The sequence below is a fragment of the Rattus norvegicus genome, chromosome 14 (assembly GCF_021556685.1).
Source record: "Rattus norvegicus strain SHRSP/BbbUtx chromosome 14, alternate assembly SHRSP_T2T, whole genome shotgun sequence".
In the NCBI taxonomy this organism is placed as follows: domain Eukaryota; kingdom Metazoa; phylum Chordata; class Mammalia; order Rodentia; family Muridae; genus Rattus; species Rattus norvegicus.
This window is the reverse complement of record NC_141547.1, coordinates 9,985,856-10,008,548: the sequence shown is the minus strand read 5'-3', so window position 1 is coordinate 10,008,548 and position 22,693 is coordinate 9,985,856. Positions and strand designations below refer to the sequence as shown.

General features: G+C 46.3%; 1 protein-coding gene and 1 pseudogene across 2 annotated transcripts in view; one reads left to right on the top strand and one right to left on the bottom strand.

Annotated features, from left to right (window-relative positions):
* Nucleotides 1-22,693, bottom strand: part of Rasgef1b (RasGEF domain family, member 1B) — a 528,207-nt gene that overhangs the window by 344,407 nt on the left and 161,107 nt on the right. For both annotated transcript variants that reach the window (XM_087582081.1, XM_087582082.1), the window contains exon 2: nt 2,139-2,192. In XM_087582081.1, the coding sequence (XP_087438207.1) occupies nt 2,139-2,192 (54 nt within the window). The remainder of the gene's footprint in view (nt 1-2,138; nt 2,193-22,693) is intronic.
* On the top strand, nt 7,472-12,449 carry Eef2-ps3 (eukaryotic translation elongation factor 2, pseudogene 3; annotated as a pseudogene).

The following is a 22,693-nucleotide window of genomic DNA, read 5'->3' as shown; positions in this document are numbered from 1 at the left end:
GTCGGAAGCAATAAGGGAAATCTTGGCGTGGAAATGAGATGGGAGGGGATTGGGCAGAGAGCACATGAGCTGGTCTACCCTTAAATAAGCAGGTAGACATCATTGGAGATGCTGGCCAGGCCAAAAGATTCTAATTCTTTGACTTGTCTCACTAGGGAATAACCAGGCTCACAAAGATCACTGTCAGTAGAGGACAGAGGTCCATCTATAAATAATATCAAAGCTAGTCCCACCCTGGGAAAAGGTGAACCTGCCAAGCCCCTAAAGTCTCTTTGTGCACCGAGATCTGTGGTTCTAAAAATAACGAACGCATGGCTCTCATCTCTAGAGGGCCACAACTTGCTGTAAAGAATAAGGCAAACAGGACAGAAATCGGGAAAGGTAAATCATTAAAAAAATCTATCAAGAGTAATAAAAGGGAGCGGGTCCTCACTCTCCCTCCAAAGACAAATATCTCTCCCTACTTCCTTACCCAGCAATATTAAAGACGGAAATCACACCACACAAAACGCCATGATAGGAAAGCGCATGAAACGCCAGGTAATGCGTTAGCCGTAAGTCAAGTCTTCGTGCACCTGCTTTTCCACATCATCTGATAGCGGCAAAGAATTTATTTGAGCTTGTCTGGACTGTGAAATCGCTTCTCCTCCTCTACAAGGAGGACAGGATCTAGTTAAATCTGACATTAAAGAGGTGGATCAAAGTGACCCCTGGCCCTCAAAGCCAGGAATTAGCCACGCAGTGATTGCAGGCAGGCTGCAGGCATGACCTGTCAGCTGTGGGTGAAGCTAATCCTTTTGCAAAGCGTGACAAGCTTCTCAAACCTGACTGCGGTGACGCCAGGCCAGACTTTTATGCTACATGACCACTTTCCAAACTGAGAAGTCACTTTGCTACTGGGTTGAGCTTATGTCTTCCAGCCGTCACAGCTGCAATCAAAGACTGTGAAGCCTGTGGTTCACTCTAGACCGTGGACCTGTACTTCCTGATGCTCATCTCGTTTAATAAGGGAGGGCAGGATTAGGTGTGGGAGGAGACAGGCAAGATGGACAGAGGGTCAGGTGTGTAGCAATGGGGGATGGGGAACTGGGGGTAGCCACTAGAAAGTCCCAGATGCCGGGGAAGCAAGAGGCCTCCAGGACCCAGTAGGGATGACATTAGCTGGAATACCCAACAAAGGGGAGACAGAAGCTGTAGAGACCATATCCAGAGGAGAGGCACAGCCACTGGTGGAGGGATAGGGCCACCCACCCTTCACAAAATTTTAACCCAGGTTTGCTCCTGTGTAAAGGAAATAAAGGGACAAAGAGTGGAGCAGCGACTGAAGGAAAGGCCAACCGGAGACTGCCCCACCTGGGGATCCATCCCACATGCAGCCACCAAACCCAGTCACTATTGCTGATGCCAAGAAGGGCTTGTTGACAGGAGCCTGATATGGATGGCTCCTGAGAGGCTCTGCCAGAGCCTTACTGATACAGAGCTGGATGCTCACAGCCAACCATTGCACTAAACACGGTGTCCCGAATGAAGGAGTTAGGGCAAGGACTGAAGGAGCTGAAGAGGTTTGCAACCCCATAGGAAGAACAATAATAGCAACTAACCAGATCCCCCAGAGCTCCCAGGGACTAAACCACCAACCAAAGAGTACACAGGAGGGGGAAGGGGATGGCTCCAGCTACATATGTAGCAGAGGATAGCCTTATCTGGCATCAGTGGGAGGGGAGACCGTTGGTCCTGTGGAGCTTTGATGCCCCAGCATAGGGTGGTAAGGTGGGAGTGGGGGTGGGGGAGCACCCTTATGGAGGCAGGGGGAAGAGTGGGATGAGAGGTTTTCAGAAGGGAAACCAGGAAGGGGGATAACATTTGGAATGTAAATAAACAAAATAACCAATAAAAATTTTTTAAAGTATCAGATAATAGCAACACAGAAATATATGAAGTCGGTGTTTCTCAATATCAAAACATTGTTAAACAATTCCCATGTCCTTCCAATGACACTTCTATTTCCTACCCTAAAAGGTGTTCACAGCATGCCATCACCACCCTCAGAGACCACAGCTTCTCCATTGAACACCAGCGGCCCTGAGGCAGTCCGTCCTCTAAGATTGCGCTGTAGTCCTCGCACACCCGCTCCTTACCTTTTTGTAGTCGGAAGAGGACTTCTCACCAGCCAGCGTGCTAAAAATGGTGCCCTGGAAAGCAAGAAAGCACAGACACATCAGAGCTCCTCAGAGTGGAGGGCGGCATCTTCGCTTTGGCTTCTGATCTAAGGGCGCCCGATGTCCCATTGCCACAGCTTTCCCTGCATTAACATGGGTCTACCCTCAGCACTTCCAAGGCCGCTATCCCCAGGCTAGACCACTTGTCACAGGCAAATGAGGAAATGATTCTCCCTTCATTTCATAGACAAGTGACAATGTCTTTCCAGTGACTTTCATTGTGAGCCTGAGCTCTGGAAGAGACGTTTCCTAAGTCAGGAGAGAGCTGCATAATGGTTCCCCGGGTTTAGCATCTCCCACTTTTTTCTTCCACACTCACTCTCCCTATGGCTGACTTCTTGCCTATACCTGTTGGCATGTGTATTTTCTTGGTATGATGTGTCATTTACAAGGCTTTCTAGGATCCAGTGTTGTGTAGGGATTTACATGTAAGGTGCTTCCTCTTAAACTATCTCCCAAACATAGCCGTTGTTAGCCACACGAACAGCTCGGGGTGGTAAACCGCTCTGCTTTTTAATTTAGGTGTAAAGCTAATGTATATTTCTAATGATTGAATCTCCTCTGTGGCCTGTTCTTCTGAGGTAGCCAATAGTGAAAGTGTCCAGTGATCAAGCATAGGATAGATGCAAGATTGGTAACAGGGACAGGGATCGTGAGCCCCTTGTCCCACAGCCCTCTTCTAGAAGTCTCTGTACTCCACATAATAAGACTATGAATTGAAGTTCAGGGAGAGAAAGGGAGAAAGGAGAACAGCTCTACATAACGGCAAACCGCATCTTGATTTCAGACCTTGACTGCTGTCCACTTATGAGGCTAAGCCACACGACTTTTTTGCCTCAGATCTTTGACCATTGCTGGGCAGATGAGTCTCTGTTGTAGAGAAGAGGGGGAGGGCACGTCACCCACCACAGGATGACCTGCTGCCCTTCTAAATTCTATCTCTCTGGGGCTGATAATATCCCTTTGTCAGCTTCAATTGCAACACAAACCTGTCTTGAGACATTTCCAAACAATTCCTGGGGACAAAACTACCCCTAGCTGAAAGCAACAGGTCAGACCTCTATCAGAGCTTGTAGAAAGGACCCTGAATTCCATGAGTTGCAACTAGATTTTCTCCAGGAAACAGAAATCTGGTGACAGGATTCCTCTGCCCACCACTGAATTCAAGTGTCAATCTCTATTCTAATGAGGGGTCAGGATCTAAGGAAGACCTGAATGCCAGCTGCCAAAGTCTCCAAGTGGGGGCGTCTCAAGGACCACAACTACATCTTTAACTAAGCCCAAGATATCCCAGCAGGTCTGACAAGATAGCTCCCTGGGACAAAGATCTTACTGCACCAGCCTGGCAAACTGAGAGGGAAATGCCCAGATCCCACAGTGGAAGGAGAGAACTGACTTCTGAAAGTTGCCCTCTGACCTCTGCGCAAAAGCTGTGGCTAGCACGTGTTCATACTTGCACACATCACACACACACACACACACACACACACACACACACCAACATACACACTCTGGAAAGAACCATTCAGAGCATGTCTTTATATGTTTGGGTGTTTGTATGCACATTAGTGCCTGTGCATCCCGAGGTCAGAGGTCAGAGGTCAGAGGTCAGGTAGTTTCCCTTATTTGGTCACCATGATATCTTTCAGGATGGGGTTTCTCTAAATGTGGAGCTCATCAACTCAGCTAGGCTGGCCAGAGAGCTGCAGAGATCTGCCTTGCTCAGCCTCACCAAGTTGACATGTTCCACCAAACCCAGATTTTACATGGGTGCTGTCAATCCAAAATCAGAATATCATGAAACGTCAGACATTAGTGCCCTAATCCCAGGAGAAATGACCCACAAAATTAAACAATACTGTTCATTCCCTTCCTTTAGCAATCCCAGGTGAAATGCATTGGGAGAAGAAAAAAAAAAAAAGAGTCAGAAACCAGCAACAGTCGCTTCTCACGTAAAAACTGATACATCTGGCTACAAATGTTGCATTTGTAGAAAGAACTTGAGTCAAAGGACAATGCCCAGGAAAGTCTTAACGCCCCGAGCCAACGACTGTGGCAGAGGAATGGCATGGGTCCATGACAGTCCACAACCTTCATTTAGCTACTCTCTAAGGAGATTTTACTTATACGCTGGGTCAGTTTTGTATCATTCCCTTCAAAAGACCTGAAGTAGCATCCCGTTTCCTAATTGCTACTATTGTGAATGACTTTGGGTAGGTTTTCTGAACCTTCCCGTAATGCGCTCGGCTTAATTACTGAAATGGAAGACTAGAAGCCTGGAAACCTGCTCACACTGTGACCTTCTTGATTATTGCATCAATAATTTTTCTATGAAAGGAGAAACTCCTAATGAGTCACCACCATGAACGTCTGCATAAGGCCATGTTTATCACACGGTTTATCACACGTTATACACGGGCACAGCCAAGCATGGCGTCATTTTAAAATCCCCAAGTTCCAACTTTATTCCTGAGATGACCTGCATGGGGTGGACAGTATCTGAGGCTGACAATTAAAACAATTTCCCCAAATATGCTTAGAAAGTAAAACCCCGCTTTTGTGTATTTATATGCCGATGCCAGTAGTACACTCCACAGACTGTCACGGCCCACTCTGTATTATCTTTTGAGGCAGAAGAGGTTCTTTCTAGGTGTCTTAGTTACAGGCGTAGTAAGCTTTCCAGAGAAGAAGAACCCACAGGCTATATAGAAACCTAATGAAAAGGTGTTGTGCGTTTTGACTCGTTCCATTAAGAGGTCTGAGGAGACCCACAGGATCCCATCTTGAGACTGGAGAACCAACCAGGGAAGCCAAAGGTGTAACTCAACCTAGCAGAAGGTCCAAGAACTATGAACACTCCAAGGTCAAAGGCTACGACCCCTAAGAACCCTTGGGAAGGAGAGAAGGTTTTAGTATCAAATTTACAATCTAAAGAAACAAGGAGCAAGAGCTTTGATGTCTGAAAAGGGAAAAATATGAATGACCCAACTGAAAGAGGGAGAGGAAGAGAGAGGGAGGGAGGGAGAGAAAGAAAGAGGGAAGGAGGAGAAAAGAATGGAGGGAGGGAGGGAAGGGAGGGGAGCTGACTCCTCCTCACCTTTCTGTTCTGTTCAGATCCTCAGTGGATTGCACAATGGTGGTCACATTGGGGAAGACAGATCACCTGTCTTGAGTTGCACGCTCTGCCAGTTATCAGGACATCTGTTTGCCCCCTCAAGTTAGCTCCCAATGGTAACCACCACAGCAGGTAGACCACAGAGGGAACATTTACAGGACGGCTTTTCATTTGACTCTGAGATGCATTAACTCGGTAGTTAAAGACTAGAGTGCATAGCTTTGTCTCTCCCATTAACATTTATAATCATCCATAGGTATAACTACATAGGCAGAAGGCACAGGGAGCCAGAAGGAAAAATAATTTGGTATTTACAAAGGAAATGAGCCACCTTAGTTCTTGGTCAGAAGGCTCACTGATGGACCATGAGTGGGGAATCCAGTCCTGAATGAACAGAGAGCCCTGAAGGTGAGCCGCTTACCCCATTCCTTGCTGGGGATGTTCTGCTGTGCTGGAACACCTAAAAGTGATGCCACATGTCCCAAAGTTCCCTCCTGAGAATTATCACAGCGCTGTTTATCACCATTAAATTAGGAGAAGAAGAAACTGGGAAACCGTCTTCTCCGACACTGAGTTTTATCTGCCATCCAACGCCCATACATATTCAAAAAACACCAAGCACCTAATACTTCCTTGATTAAATTGGAACAGCTCGAGTTACAAGTATTCAGAGCCCAGATCTCTGGCATGCATTATGGAATTCCATTCCCTGCACGTAGATGTGTGTGTGTGAACAGGATGGGTGTTGCTCTTACCCAGATACCACTAGTCAAGGGCCAGCCACTTTTGGTAAATGCTCAAATACAATCAAAAGCTAAGCGCCCTTTAAGAGAACGATACCTAAGGACACACATCCATTTGAGGCCTTCAGTCTGTATTTCACGCCGGTGGACGCCAGGACCCAGCCTACTCCGATCACTAACAGTTTGAAAGCTCTCCCATTTGAATGAACAGGCGCCCAGAGTGCATACCACGCAGATGCTTTCTTAGTAAGGCGATCCTCGGGTCTCTTCGCAGAGTGCACGTTTCCATTCTGTACTTAGGCTTTAGACTAACATGGGTACGCACATGCTTTGAATATGGCATACCCTTCAGGCGAAGTTCAGCATTCGCATTTAGTTTTTAACTGCATAATTATAAACAACAACCAGAGGGGGGAGGGAATTATGCACCCAAACAAATGATAAAATTACAGTGTTTTCTTGTAGTCCATGAATACCGAAAATTTCAATTAGCCAAGTGAAAAGCCATTGAACATGCCAGCAGGATTTATACGGCAGACTAATGACCATCATCTGCATCCTATTTAGCTAATGAAGGCTTGGAACACTTGTGGAGAATTAAGGGAAAGCTGATAGGAGGAAATTCGAACCATGGAAAGATCAAATCTATTTATGTCTGCATTTAAAACTAAACACGCTTAATAGGTCATTCAATCAAAGCATAATGTCTGCTCATCACATAAGTTATGTAGCCAGCAGAGCCCTCAACCCAAGAGCCATTCCTTCTTCATTCCATAAATATTTAACAACCCCCCACGGTGCCTCTGACCTTGTGGATTAACATGACAGCACCACGATTCCCTTATGCTTTTCTTACCACTTCTCCGCCATAATTAAATGTGTGGCTCTGGTTCTCTGTTTATACAGAAGCTACCACCTGGGTATCACAAGAAACACAGTATGGCTGCAGTCCAGGGACCAGATAGGGACTGCCCTCCACCCGTGTATCATGAGAAACACGTATGGATACATTTCAAGGACCTGACCGGAACTAGCACCCACCCTTAACAGACACAGCATGGCTCCTGTCTGGAGGGGGACATCCATAGGAAAAACACAGACATGCAATGGCCACTTAAATTTTTCTTAGTCTTAGAAAAACCCCTCAGAGGCAGCCAGGATGGTGTCCATTGGGAATGAAGACAAAACCCTGATACCAGGAGCAGCTAGAAGAGGACTAGAACCACTGAGCTCCACTGATTTCATTGAGTAGAGTCCCCATCATCTCATCTGTCACTAGCCCACCTGAGTAGGGAGGTGTGGAAGCCCACATTCAGGATGCCATCGTCACCCCTAACAAGTCTGCACTTAGCAGAAGTGATGCCCAATGGCCTCTAATTCTAGAACCTACGCCAATGCCGAAAACTATGGCCCCCGTTGTTTGTACTTTGTGTGGAGTGAGACAGCTTACAGATCACTATGATAAGAGTAACTTGACATAATTACAGACCAAAGGAAAAAAACGAAAAATTTCAGGTTGCAAACCCCTCCCCAGAACGATTTTTTTAAAAAAAATGACTTTTTCTACTAAGACAAGTGTATTCAGCAACCAATTGTGTCTCATTCCTATCTCACTAATGGGATTGAAAAGAAAGACCGGTCTTCAAAATCATTGCCTTAAAGAGCGAAGACTCATTTGAACCACAAAAGTAGTTCATGCTATTGCAATACCATCTATCTGAAAAGGAGGAGGGGAGTGGAGGGAGAGGAGGAAGGAGGAGGGGGAGGATGGGGAGGGGGAGGATGGGGAAGATGAGAGGAGGAGGGGGAGGAGGAAAGAGGAGGGGGAGGATGGGGAAGATGAGAGGAGGAGGGGGAGGAGGAAGGAGGAGGGGGAAGATGGGGAAGATGAGAGGAAGAGGGGGAGGAAGGGGGAGGAAGGGGGAGGGGAAGGAGGGGGAGGGGAAGGAGGGGGAGGGGAGGATAGAGAAGATGGGGGAGGACGGGGAGGAAGGGAAGGGGGAGGCGGGAGGGGGAGGACAGGGAGGAGGAGGGAGAGGAGGAGTGACAACGACAATGAAGGCTCATATTTCTGCCTGCATTTCATCCATTCTTATCCCCTAATCCCTCTCTTTTTTACGACTGTTCACACACACACACACACACACACACACACACACACAATAGGCTATGATCTGAATATGAGTATAATGTTCTTCTTTCTGAATTTGGGTCACCTAACTCATTTTCTGGCAAGTTTTAGTATTTCCTTTCTCTCTACGGACACCTAGGCTATTTCCTATCATAAACAGAGGCAGCAGTAAGCAAGGGTGTGCGAATATCTCTGTGTTAGGATACGGAATTCTTTGTGCGCACACTCAGGAGAGGTTTAGTCATAGGATAGCTATATTTTGATATTAGGTTAAATGGTAGTTATATTTTTAATATTCTAAGGAATGTCTGACTCATCTCCACAATGGCTTTATAAATTTGGGCTCTCACCAAGCAGAGAATAAGGATTCCTTTTTACCCACGATCCTCTTCAACACTTTTTTTAGGCACATGTCTTGGCGGTCACATGACATTCTGGTTTGGGCAAAGCCACCCCAAAATAGCTTTGTTTTGTATTCCTTTGAAATCTAGGGATATTGAACAGTTACTGGCCATTTATGTATCTTTATTTGAAAACTCTCTTCATTTCATTAGCCCATTTATTGGTGAGCAGTTTTGTTTCCTTGATGTTTAAATTTGCAATTCTTTGTAAATTCTAACACTTATAACATATATAATAAAAAATATATAATAAGTAATATATAATGTATAAATATTGGGGCCCCAAAACCAATAGCCAACATTATATTAAATGGAGACAAACTGAGACGATGTCCTCTAAAATCAGGAATGAGACAAGGATGCTTCCCCCTCTCTCTTAAATATAGAGTTCAAAACCTTAACTAAGCAAGAAGATAAGGCACAGAAAGGGTAAAAATAGGGAAGGACGGGGGTGAACTCTTCTTATTTGCAATGTGATTCTATGCTTCAAAGACACTATAGAATCTAATAGAAATTTACTAAAAAATGTTTAGATGTAATACACAACTTACAGCAGGGTACAAAGTCAACATTACAAACACAGGAGTGCTTACACCCCTCTATTCCAAGGATGAGCTCTCACAAGAAGAAACTGGGGAAGATTTCTCACTCATAGCTAACTCCACAAAATGCCTAGGAATAAACCAAGAAGGAAAAGATGTGTGTGTGTGTGTCTCAGGCCCTGAGTTAGGAAACGGAAGACACAAGAAGATGGGAAGATAACCATATTAATAACTGAAGGGTTAATAATGCGAAAATGGCTACCTTCCGAATTTAATCTGCAGATTCGACACAATGCTCATCAAGATTCCATTTCATACCTCACATGCCTAGAAAGAGCAATCTAAGAATGGATATGAAAACATAGAGGATCACAAACAGAAAAAAAAAAAAAAAAAAAAACGCAAAGTAACAACAAACAACCTTAAGAAGCAAGACCCCGCTCTTCCGCCGCAGCGCCGCCATCATTGGCGCCGCCATCATCGGCACACTGCCCTGTTCACCTCTGTATCTGAGAATCCGACGCCATCCGCCACCCTGGTGAACTTCACAGTAGATCAGATCCGTGCCATCATGGACAAGAAAACCAACATCCAGAACATGTCAGTCATTGCTCACGTGGACCACGGCAAGTCCACGCTGAACGATTCCCTTGTATGCAAGGCCCGCATCATCGCCTCAGGCCCGAGCCGGGGAGACACGCTTCACTGACACTCGCAAGGATGAGCAGGAGCGCTGCCTCACGATCAAGTCCACCGCCATCTCCCTCTTCTATGAGCTCTCTGAGAACGACCTGAACTTCATTAAGCAGAGCAAGAATGGCTCAGGCTTCCTCATAACCCTCATCGACTCTCCAGATCACGTGGACTCCTCCTCAGAGGTGACCGCTGCTCTGTGTGTCACCGATGGAGCGCTGGTGGTGCTGGTCTGTGTGTCTGGTGTCTGTGTGCAGACGGAGACCGTGCTGCAGCAGGCCATGGCTGAGCGCATCAAGCCCGTGCTGATGATGAACACGATGGACCAGACCTTGCTGGAACTGCAACTGGAGCTCGAGGAGCTCTACCAGACCTTCCAGCGCATCGTGGAGAATGTCAATGTCATCATCTCCACCTATGGCGAGGGCGAGAGTGGGCCCACAGGCAATATCATGATCGATCCTGTCCTGGGCACCATCGGCCTTGGTTCTGGCCTGCACGGCTGGGCCTTCAGGCTGAAGCAGTTTGCAGAGATGTATGTGGCCAAGTTTGCAGCCAATGATGAGGGCCAGCTGGGTGCAGCTAAGCAGGCCAAGAAGGTAGAAGACATGATGAGGACGCTGTGGGGAGACCGGTGCTTTGACCAGGCCAACGGCAAGTTCAGCAAGTCAGGCAATAGCCCAGATGGGGAGAAATTTCCCTGTACCTTCGGCCAGCACCATCTTCAAGGTGTTTGATGACATCATGAACTTCAGGAAGGAGGAGACAGCCAAGCTGGTCAAGAAGCTGGACCTCAAGCTGGACGGCGAGGACAAGGACAAGGAGGGCAAACCACTGCTGAAGGCTGCGATGTGCCTCTGGCTGCCCGCGGGTGACGCCCTGCTACAGATGATCACCATCCATTTGCCCAGTCACTGCACAGAAGTAACCATTGTGAGCTGCTGTACGAGGGGCCACCTGATGATGAGGCCGCCATGAGTATTAAGAGCTGTGACCTCAAAGACCCCCTTATGATGTACATCTCCAAGATGGTGCCAACATCTGACAAAGGCCGCTTCTATGCCTTTGGTAGAGTGTTCTCTGGGGAGGTGTCCACCGGCCTGAAGGTCCGGGTCATGGGCCCCAACTCTACACCTGAGAAGAAGGAGGACCTGTACCTGAAGCCTATCCAGAGGACCATTCTGATGATGGGCCGCTATGTGGAGCCCATTAGGATGTGCCCTGTGAAAACATTGTGGGGCTGGTCGGAGTGGACCAGTTCCTTGTGAAGACCGGGACCATCACCACCTTTGAGCATGTTCACATGTGGGTGATGAAGCTCAGCGTCAGCCCCATTGTCTGGGTGGCAGTGGAGGCCAAGAACCCAGCTGACCTGCCCAAGCTGGTGGAGGGGCTGAAGCGACTGGCTAAGTCTGACCCTGTGGTGCAGTGCATCATCGAGGAGTCTGGGGAGCACATCATTGCTGGTGCCAGAGAGCTGCACCTGGAGGTCTGCCTTAAGGACCTGGAGGAGGATCATGCCTGCATCCCCATCGAGAAATCTGACCCTGTCGTGTCCTACCGGGAGACAGCCAGTGAGGGGTCCAATGTGCTGTGTCTGTCCAAGTCCCCCAACAAGCACAACAGGCTGTACATGAAAGCCAGGCCCTTCCCTGATGGCCTGGCAGAGGACATCGATGAGGGTGAGGTATCTGCCCACCAGGACTCAAGGCGCATGCCCGCTACCTGGCTGAAAAGTATGAGTGGAATGTTACTGAAGCCCACAAGATCTGGTGCTTTGGACCTGATGGCACTGGTCCCAACTTTCTCACCGACATCACCAAGGGTGTGCAGTACCTGAATGAGATCAAGGACAGTGTGGTGGCTGGATTCCAGTGGGCCACTAAGGAGGAGAATATGCGTGCTGTGCGATTTGATGTTCATGATGTGACCCTGCATGCTGATGCCATCCACCGAGGAGGTGGTCAGATCATCCCCACAGCACGTCGCTGCCTCTATGCCAGTGTGCTGACCGCACAGCCCCGCCTCAAGGAGCCTATCTACCTGGTGGAGATTCAGTGACCTGAGCAAGTGGTGGGTGGCATCTATGGTGTCCTGAACAGGAAGTGTGGCCATGTCTTTGAGGAGTCCCAGGTGGCTGGGACCCCCATATTCGTGGTCAAGGCCTACCTGACTGTCAATGAGTCCTTTGGTTTCACTGCCAACCTTCGATCGAACACTGGTGGCCACGTTTTATCCCAGTGTGTGTTGACCACTGGCAGATCCTGCCTGGGGACCCCTTTGACAACAGCAGCTGCCCCAGCCAAGTCGTAGCTGAGACCTGCAAGGCCAAAGGCCTGAAGGAGGGCATCCCAGCGCTGGACAACTTCCTGGACAAACTGTAGGCAGCCTGGTACTGCCACATGCTGCACAGTGCCCACCCATCAGAAGACACCTTGAGACTGTCCCCACCGTGCCCCTCTGGAGGCTGCTGGGGCCACCCTGACATCACTCAGCACTCACTTGCTACCAATTCTATTTATTTCGGAATTACAAGGCAGGGTGAATGGCCATCTGCAGGCTGGACTGGCAGGCCGTGGGGTGGGCAGGATACGGTGGTTAGCATTTTCAGAGGAAAATACACAGATGTCCAAAAGTCTAAGTAAATGCATTCAGAGGTAAGAAGAAGAAGAAGAAGAAGAAGAAGAAGAAGAAGAAGAAGAAGAAGAAGAAGAAGAAGAAGAAGAAGAAGAAGAAGAAGAAGAAGAAGAAGAAGAAGAAGAAGAAGAAGAAGAAGAAGCAGCAAGAGCCCAGCTGGAGTTGTCACAGCTCCTGACAGGACGCTATGACAACCTTAGACTGGCATAACTACAGAGAGACAACAAAACAGAGAAGAGGACCCAGAAATAAACCAACAAGGCTGCAGCCGCCTAATTTTTGACAAAGGTAACAAAACCATGCAGTAAAAAGATGATACCTGATTCGGTCAATGGCACTAGCCAAACAGGAACTCTGCCCTTGGAAGAGTGAAATTCGATGGGGATCATTCATCTTGTGGTCGACGTGAAGTGGATCAAAGGCCTTAATCTAATTCGGAAAATGGCAGAGGAAATTGTATTTCTCAGGACACTGGACAAGAAAGAATTTCATAAGCAGAACCCCAAGGGCTCAGTAACCGATCCCAAGAATCAAGAGATGGGGTGATGGAATCTAAGTTTCTGGACAACAAAAGAAACTATTAGAGAGCAGACACAACCCACAGAGTGGGAGGACAGTAAGTCCTTACCAGCCATACGTCAGAGCAGGCCAATACTAAAGAATCCTTAGTAGTGAATGTCCAAGCCACAACTTAGGATGGTGACTTCACGTGTCCTTCTGGGGTAGATTCTGTGATGAGAACTCTAGGATTGTTAGAGTAGGAGATGAAATTTATTTAGAACGAATGAAAAGGGGCGCCTGAGAGATGGTTCAGTTAGTTAAATGCTTGCTACCTAAGCCAGAGAACTGGAGTGCAGATCCCCTATTCAATGTCACCTACATTGTCCTTCCCAGCTCAAATGATAGTCACCTGACATAGGAAGTGCTAAACAGAGAAGGGGCAGAGACGGAAAGGAGGTGCAGAGGTTATCTATAACAATAGCGTAAAAGATCTCTACTTAAATGGTGTGTGTGTGTGTATGTGTGTGTGTGTATATATATATGTATATATATGTATATATATATATGTATATATATATATTTGCATCTATGCCTTTTGGTTATCTTTAAACAATAGAACCGCATCAATGATTTTAAAGGATTATCACCCAACATTTGGGGTTCAAATCCCTAACAGCCCACTGTACTTAGACAGATTCCTTCTGCGGTATTTACGGGTAGGTGAGTCACCTTCTGCACTGGATTGTAAGCTGTAAATTCTTCCCTGCTCTAGTCTACAGCCGAATACACTGATGGGAATAGGGCTGAAAGCTGAGGGGAGACTTCGTAAGCGTTTGTTAACTGTACGAGTAAGGGAAGACATAGAAATCCAAAGGGAAGAAGGGAATAGCGAGGGAAGCAGGCAGGAGAGGAAGGAAAAACAATGGTACCTGAAGGAAAATACCCTGCCGTGGAACAGAGTCTAACCAGTCCGATTCCACGCCCTGAGAGAGCAGCTGACGCTCCAGCACAGGCAACTGCATTTGAAAACAGTCTCTGCAAGGAGCAGAATTATTGGCCATGCACTCGAGCGATGGCACAGCGGTGAGGAGTCCTTACCGCTCTTCTAGAGGATCTGGGTTCAATTCCTAGCACCCGAATGGCTGCTCATAACTTTCTGTAACTTCAGGGGGACAAACACCCTCATACGGACATACATGCATGCAAAACACCAATGCGCATGAAATAAAAATGAGTAAGTCAGGCTATGGGAGTAGCCACGATGATTGGTGACCTCATAGTGATGGGAAAACTGCACACAGGCAGAGCGAGGAAAATGAGGTGAACCAACTGAGTGGTGATCCCACAAGCGTGGCACAGCCTCAGAGGAACACTGTGGGTCACAGTCAGCAGTGAGGCAGAGGGGACAGTCACAGAGGAACACTGTGGGCCACAGTCAGAAACAGGCAAAGGAGGCAGTCATAGAGGAACACTGTGGGTCACAGTCAGGAACAGGCAGAGGGGACAGCCACAGAGGAACTATGTGGGTCATGGTCAGCAGCGAGTCAGAGACAAGGAAGACCTTTATTCAGAGCTTCAGAAGAAGAAACAACACTTTGATTTGAGACTTCTAAACTCTAGAACCACTGAATTTCTGTTGTTTTAAGACCACCCCACCCCAGTTTGTGGCACAATTTAAAGCAGAGCTGTGTCACCCTAACACAAGGACAATGAACCAGGGAAATTATGTTTTGGTGGCTGGTGACTTTTCATCGTGAAGGACCAGCTAGTACATTTTCCCAGGCTTTGAAGCCCATGAGGCTTCTGTCACATCTACTTAGCTCTGTCACTATAGTCTGAAAGGGCTGTACACTCTATGCAAATGAGAAAACCTGCCTACATTCCAATATAGTTTTCATCCGCTATGAAACAACATCCCTACTCTCTCTTTGCTCAGATTATTTAAAACGGTCAAAATCACACTTGCCTCATAGCCTACACATAAGTAGGCATGAGACATGTATGTCTACCTTGAACGTAGACCTGGGAATAAAAAAAAAAGAAAGGAAAGAAAGCTGGGTCCAGGCCAGGTTCCCATAATGATTTCTGTAAGGTGGTTTCAATCAGTGCCTTTCCTTTTCCAAGGAGCAGAGCCAGCATTTTCCTGGCCACCAGGAAAGCTAATGGATGGATGATCCCATGCCTTCAGATACGTTGTCTACAGTAACAGGACACACCACGACACCACTGACTGTGTCTCAGACTCACAGAAGTAAGCGTCACGATGAAGACCAGAATGGCAGTCAGCTAAGTCACAGAATCGGGGCAAGGTAGAGAGAAATACATGAGCCCTTGGTCAGCTCCGCCTTCAGTGACGAGGACAAAACTCTAAGCAGCTGAAGGATATTCTGAGGTAAACAGCGAATATTTGTCATTTAAGGTCGCAGTTAACCCAAGGCCATGGATGAATCAAAACTCTGTACTTCTAGGGAAGGCTCTGCATTAGGACAGGCCTGCTGCTGAGATCCATGCCACAGCTCCTTCCCTAACTCATCCCGATAAGCACTCATCATCTGCTAATGCGCCTTTGGCCGTCTTCCGCCCATTGCTGTGGTGCCAGCAACTGAGAAAGCATAAAGCATTCCCCTGCTTGCAGACAACTCTCACATCCATCGCCAGGAGGAGCTGGAACTCTGCCACCCAGCTATGGAGAAGCTGGATGACAGCTGACAGCTACAGACGTTCAGGTCTGGCACAAGGTAAAGCCAAAAAAAGGAAGAAAGAAGGAAGAACAAAGACTAGAGAAAACAGTTCACAAGAGGAAATATCAGTGGCTAACGCTGCACGGAGGCTGCGTGAGGGGCTGCAAATCTCCCCAAGGTCTGAGGCAATACTCCTGAAAACCAGCGTGGATCCTTCCGATTATAAGCCAAGTCACATGTCCCAAAATGTAGAGCTGTCCCCCCAACTTAAGCACTCCACTTCCACCTCATCCCTAAGACTGTGCCATTTCCCACAGAGACGTTCTGCCTCTCCCCATACTTAAGTTTGAAGTGGGCAGAGAGAACCCGAACCCTTAGCCTAGCAACCTCCCCTCTGCTTCCTTCTCCATTTCTTCTCTTGTCTACCACCAAAAAGAGCAGGGAGCCAGGCTCCCTGGATGTCTATCCAGAGGCAGCTTTCTAGATGTTTAAAAGATGTTTACATGAAAGTTTTGGGCAGGACCAAAGGATTCCCTCCCAGGAGCAGAAGAGATCGATGGGAGACAATGGACTCAATCCCCAGCTCTACCCTCCGTGGCCTGAGGACAGAGACCTAAACTCTCAAACAGCAAACTCACAGCAGTGTAGTCTGGGGGCGTTCCTAGGACTTCATGTGTTCTCAGTGGCTAAGGCTACCGTCTCAATCTCTGAGACTCCCAGACATGTATCTCACCCTGTCTCCAGGCACATGTTCCACAGAAGTCAGCCATGCCTATTTCCAGAATAGACCTGTGTACCAAAGCACATAATGGAGGCCGGGCAGCCAAAGGAAACGCTCCAATTTAGTTGAGTGACAGAAAAGCAAATGACTAAAATCAGGGAGGCACTGACTTGTCCTTCCTCAAATGATTCTAGGATTATTATACACTGGGAATGTACATGCTTCTTGTTAAGATGCACGGAGAATGATTGACACCATAATACTTGAGAAGAAAACAGAGAGACACAGATGGTCATTTTCAACACTCCTCTCTCTCTCTCTCTCTCTCTCTCTCTCTCTCTCTCTCACACACACACACACACACACACACACAGAGAGAGAGAGAGAGAGAGAGAGAGAGAGAGAGAGAGAGAGGAGAGAGAGAGAGAGCACTCGAAAGTCTGAAACACTTGGGAAAACATTCAAGGGGTTTCTATACTGCTCACTCTATAAAATATAAAAGCATAATCTTCTCTGTAGCAAGAGACAAAGTACAGAAACATAACTCCCAACTTAACACATGACACCATAGCATGGGGATTTAAGCCGAGAGGAAGGGTCAACGTACTTTAGTCTCAAGCCCAGATTCACGTGCTTGATTAAAAGACTCTCGGGAGAGATGGAGTTGAAACTATTGACAGCCTTGGGCAAGGAAGCTGAGGGTGGTCAGGATCTGGGAAGATTTTGTGCATTGGAGCATGGGGGGTGCGGGGGGGCTACCAGAAGTTTTACAATCCTTTTGTTTTTGTGGTAATTCCGTACCCTACTATACCTAAATAAGTCCATCCATAAAGGGGGAATTCAGCTGTTCGTTTACAATTCAACTCACAAAATAGTGTGTAAATTGGGGAGACGAGGACAAGGAGGAGGAGAAGGTCAAGGGCGAAAGTCATTTTCATAATTACCAGCTATTTCCAACCGTGTGAATGGCCACACAGCCAGAGCAGAGCATGTGAGACCCAACAGGATGGGTTCTCGTTTAAAAGCCCAGCACTGCCTTTAGCAAAGAAATGACAGTGCACCGTGATCTCAGGCTCCCTTAGTGATGGCTTGACAGGAAATCAATGGCTGCATAACTTTACTGAACATCAGAAATATAAATAAAAAGGCTATAAGTATGTATGAGTTCTCTAACGGACGAGGTCCTTACCCACGTTGTAAACTACTGCATCTTCTATTCTGAGTTAACTCCTCCTGTGTAAGACATTGAAGAGCAAAGCTACTGCCCATGGTTAATGGTCCTCTGAGGCTTACGGAAATCTGTTGATGTTGCTGCTGCTGCTGCTGCTGCTGCTGCTGCTGCTGCTGCTGCTGCTGCTGTTTTTCCCCTTTTTCCTCCTCCCTTTCTCTTCCTCCTCCTCTTCCCTTCCTGTTCCTCCTCCTCATGCACCTCCATTCTTTTCTAATAACCACAGACCCATTTATTCAAGCAACCATCAATTAAGGAGGACCAGGCTGGATCCTGGGGGGGGGGGGGGGGCGGGCATGGAGGGATTGATTAGATGAACGGGTGGTATGATGGCTAACCTCGGTTGTCAACTTGACTACATCCAACAACTGAAGCACGAAAACAGAGGGCACGTCTGTGAGAAACCTTTGTTTAATTTGAAGCAGGAAGAACCACTTTCAATCTGAATCTTTGAGGTAGGAAGACATGTTTTTAATCTGGATCTTTAATGCAAATCTAATCTGCACTGTGCCTTCAGCCAGGGATCAAACCTTGCACAGGGTTGCCTAAGACCATCAAAAATATCAGATATGTGCATTATGATCATAATAGTAGCAAAATTACAATATTCTGCATATCAGATACTTACACAATATGATTCACAACAGTAGCAAAATTAAAGTTATGAAATAATCTTATGGTTGGGGGTCACCACATGAGGAAGTTTATTAAAGGGTTGCAGCATTGGGAAGGCTGAGAACCACTGCTCTACAGGGACATAGAAGAAGGAAACTTTTGTTCTTTGCCTGCTTGAGCTTGCCCTCACTAACAAGTCTGTCCCTTCCCTGGCATTAGAGCCTATTTCTTTGAGATTCCAGCACATACAGAAGACCAGCCGAAACATCCAGCTTTGTGGATTGAGCAACTGTTGGATTCTTGGACTTTTTGTTCACGGCCAGGCATTGCCAGATTACAGGACTGCAGCCTGTAAGTCATTCTACTAAATCCCCTTTTGATATAAAGAAGAGATCCATCCTATGGGTTCTGGAACTCTAGAGCAGACGTTCTCAACCTGTGCATCATGACCATTGGAAAACGCATGTTTCTGGTATTGCCTTAGGAAGCCCTAAGCATAGATTTCTTTTTGTTGCTACTTCATAACTAATTTTGCTAGTGAGCTGTGTCCCAGTTCCCAAGACCATAAGAAATATGTGTTTTCCGTTGGTCATGATCCACAGGTTGAGAATGGCCGCTCTAGCAAACCCTGATGAATACAGGGGCCTTCAAGAAATGGCAGGTGAAGAGGAGAAGTTTCCTCTGTTCTTTGGAGAAGTTCTACTAAGTTCTGTCCTTCACAACCCCATGTGGTCCTACTGTTCTTCAGCAGTGTCTCACACCCTGTAACAACCTTTTTCATACTGGTTTACCTTCTCCCAGTGAGGACTGTGAAAACCAGACCAGACCATACCCTCCTTCTATTTTAAGTGGCTCAGCGGCCTATTCTTTGGAGATCTGTTGGTTGGTTTTAAAGATTCTAAAAGTAGTAAATACTTTTGGAAGGCTTACTGAACGTGAACACGATCTACACACTTCTATGGCTTCAAGCACTATCCGTGTAAGAACCATTTTAAGTGTGTTTGGCCCTCCCCTTCCAAGCTTCAAATTCATTGTTCCCAGCTGACAGTTAAATATGCTCTCTAGAATGTTCCATGGGCATCTATGACTTGTCTAAAACTAAGCACATTATATTTTCCTATCCCTTATCTTGTCTGTACCTTGGTTAACAATGAACCCATTCCATCAACTTTTCAACCACAGTATGTGTGTTCTTTGTCTCGTCTCACATACTGTTACAGAAAAATGCTTGTCATAGGCTATCTATTGCTATAATGAGACCATGACCACATCGACTCTTGTAAAGAAAAACATTTCACTGGACCTGGCTTACAGTTCAGAGGTTCAGTCCATTATCATCATGGCGGGAAGCATGGCAGCATCCAGGCAGGCATGGTGCTAGAGACAGAGCTGAGAGTTCTACACTCGGACAATTAGGCAGCAGGGAAAGACCTGGCTTGCACTTCTAAGACTTCAAAGCCCATGCCCACGGTCACACACTTCCTCCAACAAGGCCACAGTTCCTAATAGTGCCCATCCCTATGGCCAAGCATTCAAACACAAGAGTCTATGGGAGCCAAACCTATTCAGACCAGCGCTCTGCTCTTAATTATGAAAACGCTTTCCATCACCACGTTCTTAGTCCAGATGCTTTCACACCTTGCTTAATATTCTGTCTTCTTCTCATGGTGAGCACTGACACATGAAGAACACCCACCTAAAACGAGTTTGATTTTGACCTTTGCCAATTTGAAGACTGCTTGCTGGCTCCCTGTTGTCATGTATGTGATGTCCCTGATTTAAAAAATAAATTAAAAAAGTATGGCGGCTTCCAACTGTTGACACTCAGTGCCTTATTTCATAGGACATTTCTACAACATGTCCTGTAAATCGCCACGCCAACCTTGGATCTCTGAACAAGCCATGGACACCTTCAAGACCATGTGCATGCTACTAGGTTCTCTGCCCAGAGACCCCATCTTTTCTCTACTGGCAAAGTCTGGCTTCCTTCTACAAAACTTTTCCTGACTTTCCCCAAAGGTCAGCGATTTCCCATCTCTCTAGTCTTAGTCCTAAAGTCTACCCTTCACACATATTTATAATACGTTATGATTCAGAGAGATCCTGAAAACCTTGCTAGCACAACTGAAAACTCTCTGGGTACTGGTGAGAATGAGGCAGGCACAGCCTAGTCCATGGCAGGTCTTCATGGGCTGTTCGATAAAATAAGGAGTTACTGATTTAATAGTCAAAGGTTGGTTAGAGATTGTCCACACCACCCCTATACAATAGTTGAAGTCATGGTTATAATTGAGAATGCCTAAGGAAATACATAACTATGAGCAGTGATAGAATGGGACGAACCCTGGCAGGCACCACTATTTATTAAAATCAAAAATGAGATAAGCTAGCTAAAGGAATTGAGACAAAGCAGATACTTGAGTGGGAGCAGAGCCAGGTAAGGGTACAGTCTCACAATCTAGCCCAAGACAGCACTTCCGGAAGGAAACCCTCACCAGTCTGCTACACTGGGACTAAAACCCTTCTGTCTGTTCACAACTCGTGCCACACTTGCTTATCACAGTGTCCTTAACCATCCACTCTCTGAATCATGCCCGGATTACTTCCTCAAAGGTAGTAACTCTGTACTACTGACAGTATAACTTTTACATTTGGCACCGTGCATAGCACGGACCTTGTGTTTGGTGAGTAGATGTTGGGTGTTTGAAGAGGTGTCGAGACACATACATGAGCGAAATGTAGCCAATCGATCACAGAACACAAAGATGAAAAGATACTTTTGGAATGCCCTCCTACGAATGCATGGAACACATTGGTTTCAGACTGGAAGGTCCAAGAGTCTGAGTTGAAACGAGGAACGTCTTCCTCCTGGATCAGTCGACATAAAGATGGACGGATGGGGCTCGATAGCCGTGAGGATTTTCTACGGTTTATTACCAGATGGCACACAGGAGTCGCTGCATCCACTAAGAGCTGGAAAATGCAGCGTCTCAGAATTACACCAGCAAAGAGTGTCAACCTGAAGCCAAGGAACTGACACTGTGTCTTGGTGATCTTAAAGTTGTAGCTATTGTTCCCCACACACATAAATATCCTATTTTTAAAGGGGCACTTAAAGAATATATACATATATATATATATATATATATATATATATATATATATATTCTATACTTGCTGTTAGAGATGGGGTGTTCTGGTGGTAAATTCCCCAGATACCTAGAAGAGACCCTCTGACAGACCGCCAAGGTTTTGCTTTCAGACTTGCAAATGAGTGAAGCATCTAATAAGTACAGCCCCTCCTCAGACGGCTAGGGAATTAGAAGGGATGCTTTCCAGCAAGTTGGTAGCTTGGCTGGAAACTGAAATTTAGCTACTCTGGTTTTATGAAAACGACAACAATCAGAACATTGTTTTCTTCCAACTCTCATGTTTCAGTTTCCAGAATGTGTCAGTCAGCCATATACCGGGGGACTGACAAGCAAAAAGGATGCAGAGAAGAAACTGGCCCCGTTTCTCAGCCTTGTGCCTCGGAAAATGCACATGGATGAAGTCCTTTCTTTCTGGCCTATGACTGGAGTCCCCAGGACATGTGTGAACTGGGGCTGGAACCTACTGAACTTCGTAAACTGGCTTTCTCAGAGAGACTTTGTGTGTGTATGTGTGTGTACATGTGTGTAAGACCGCATGTGTATGTGCATGTGTGTTTGTGTGCGTGTGTGTACATGTGCTTATGTATACGTGTGTATGTATATGTGTGTGCATGTATGTGTGTGCATGTGTGTTTATATGTGTATGTATATGTGTGTATATGCGTGTGTGCATGTGTGCTTATGTGTGTATGTATATGTATGTGTGTGTGCATGTGTGTTTATGTTTGGTTTTGTTTGCTTTACTTCATTTTTTTGTTGTTGTTTTCCTCTTTAAGTTCAGGACATTTAGAGAACTGTTTCCCAACAGGGTGCATCAAAGCACAATGTAGCCATTCTGTCTGTTACAGAGCACTATTTATTCCCCAGAGTAAATACACCTCTGGGAGATCTTCAAGTCCCACTTTTTAATCACAAAGCTTAAGGCTGGAATTCAGAACAATTATCATTATGTCGTTTAATCAAAGAATTTAACATTTTGAAGGGCAGCCGTAACTGCTCGACACGCTCAAAGATGGATGAGTTCAATGTGTTAGAAAAATCTCATATGTAAAAGACACAATGAACCCTAAATTATACATGCAAATTAACAGAAAAAGTATAGTTATTCAGAAGCACAAAAATTTTCTGCTCCAAAGACAGACCTTCATTACTAAACCTCTAGCCCTCTGTTTCTTCGTCTGGAAATGGAAACCAACGACCTCATCTCCTAGTGTTTGCGATCTTAAATACAATTGTGGTTGCAAAACGCAAGGTGCAGTCAACTCAGCAGACACAGAACAAACGTCTTTCCTGCAGAGACTTTTAAGGAAACCG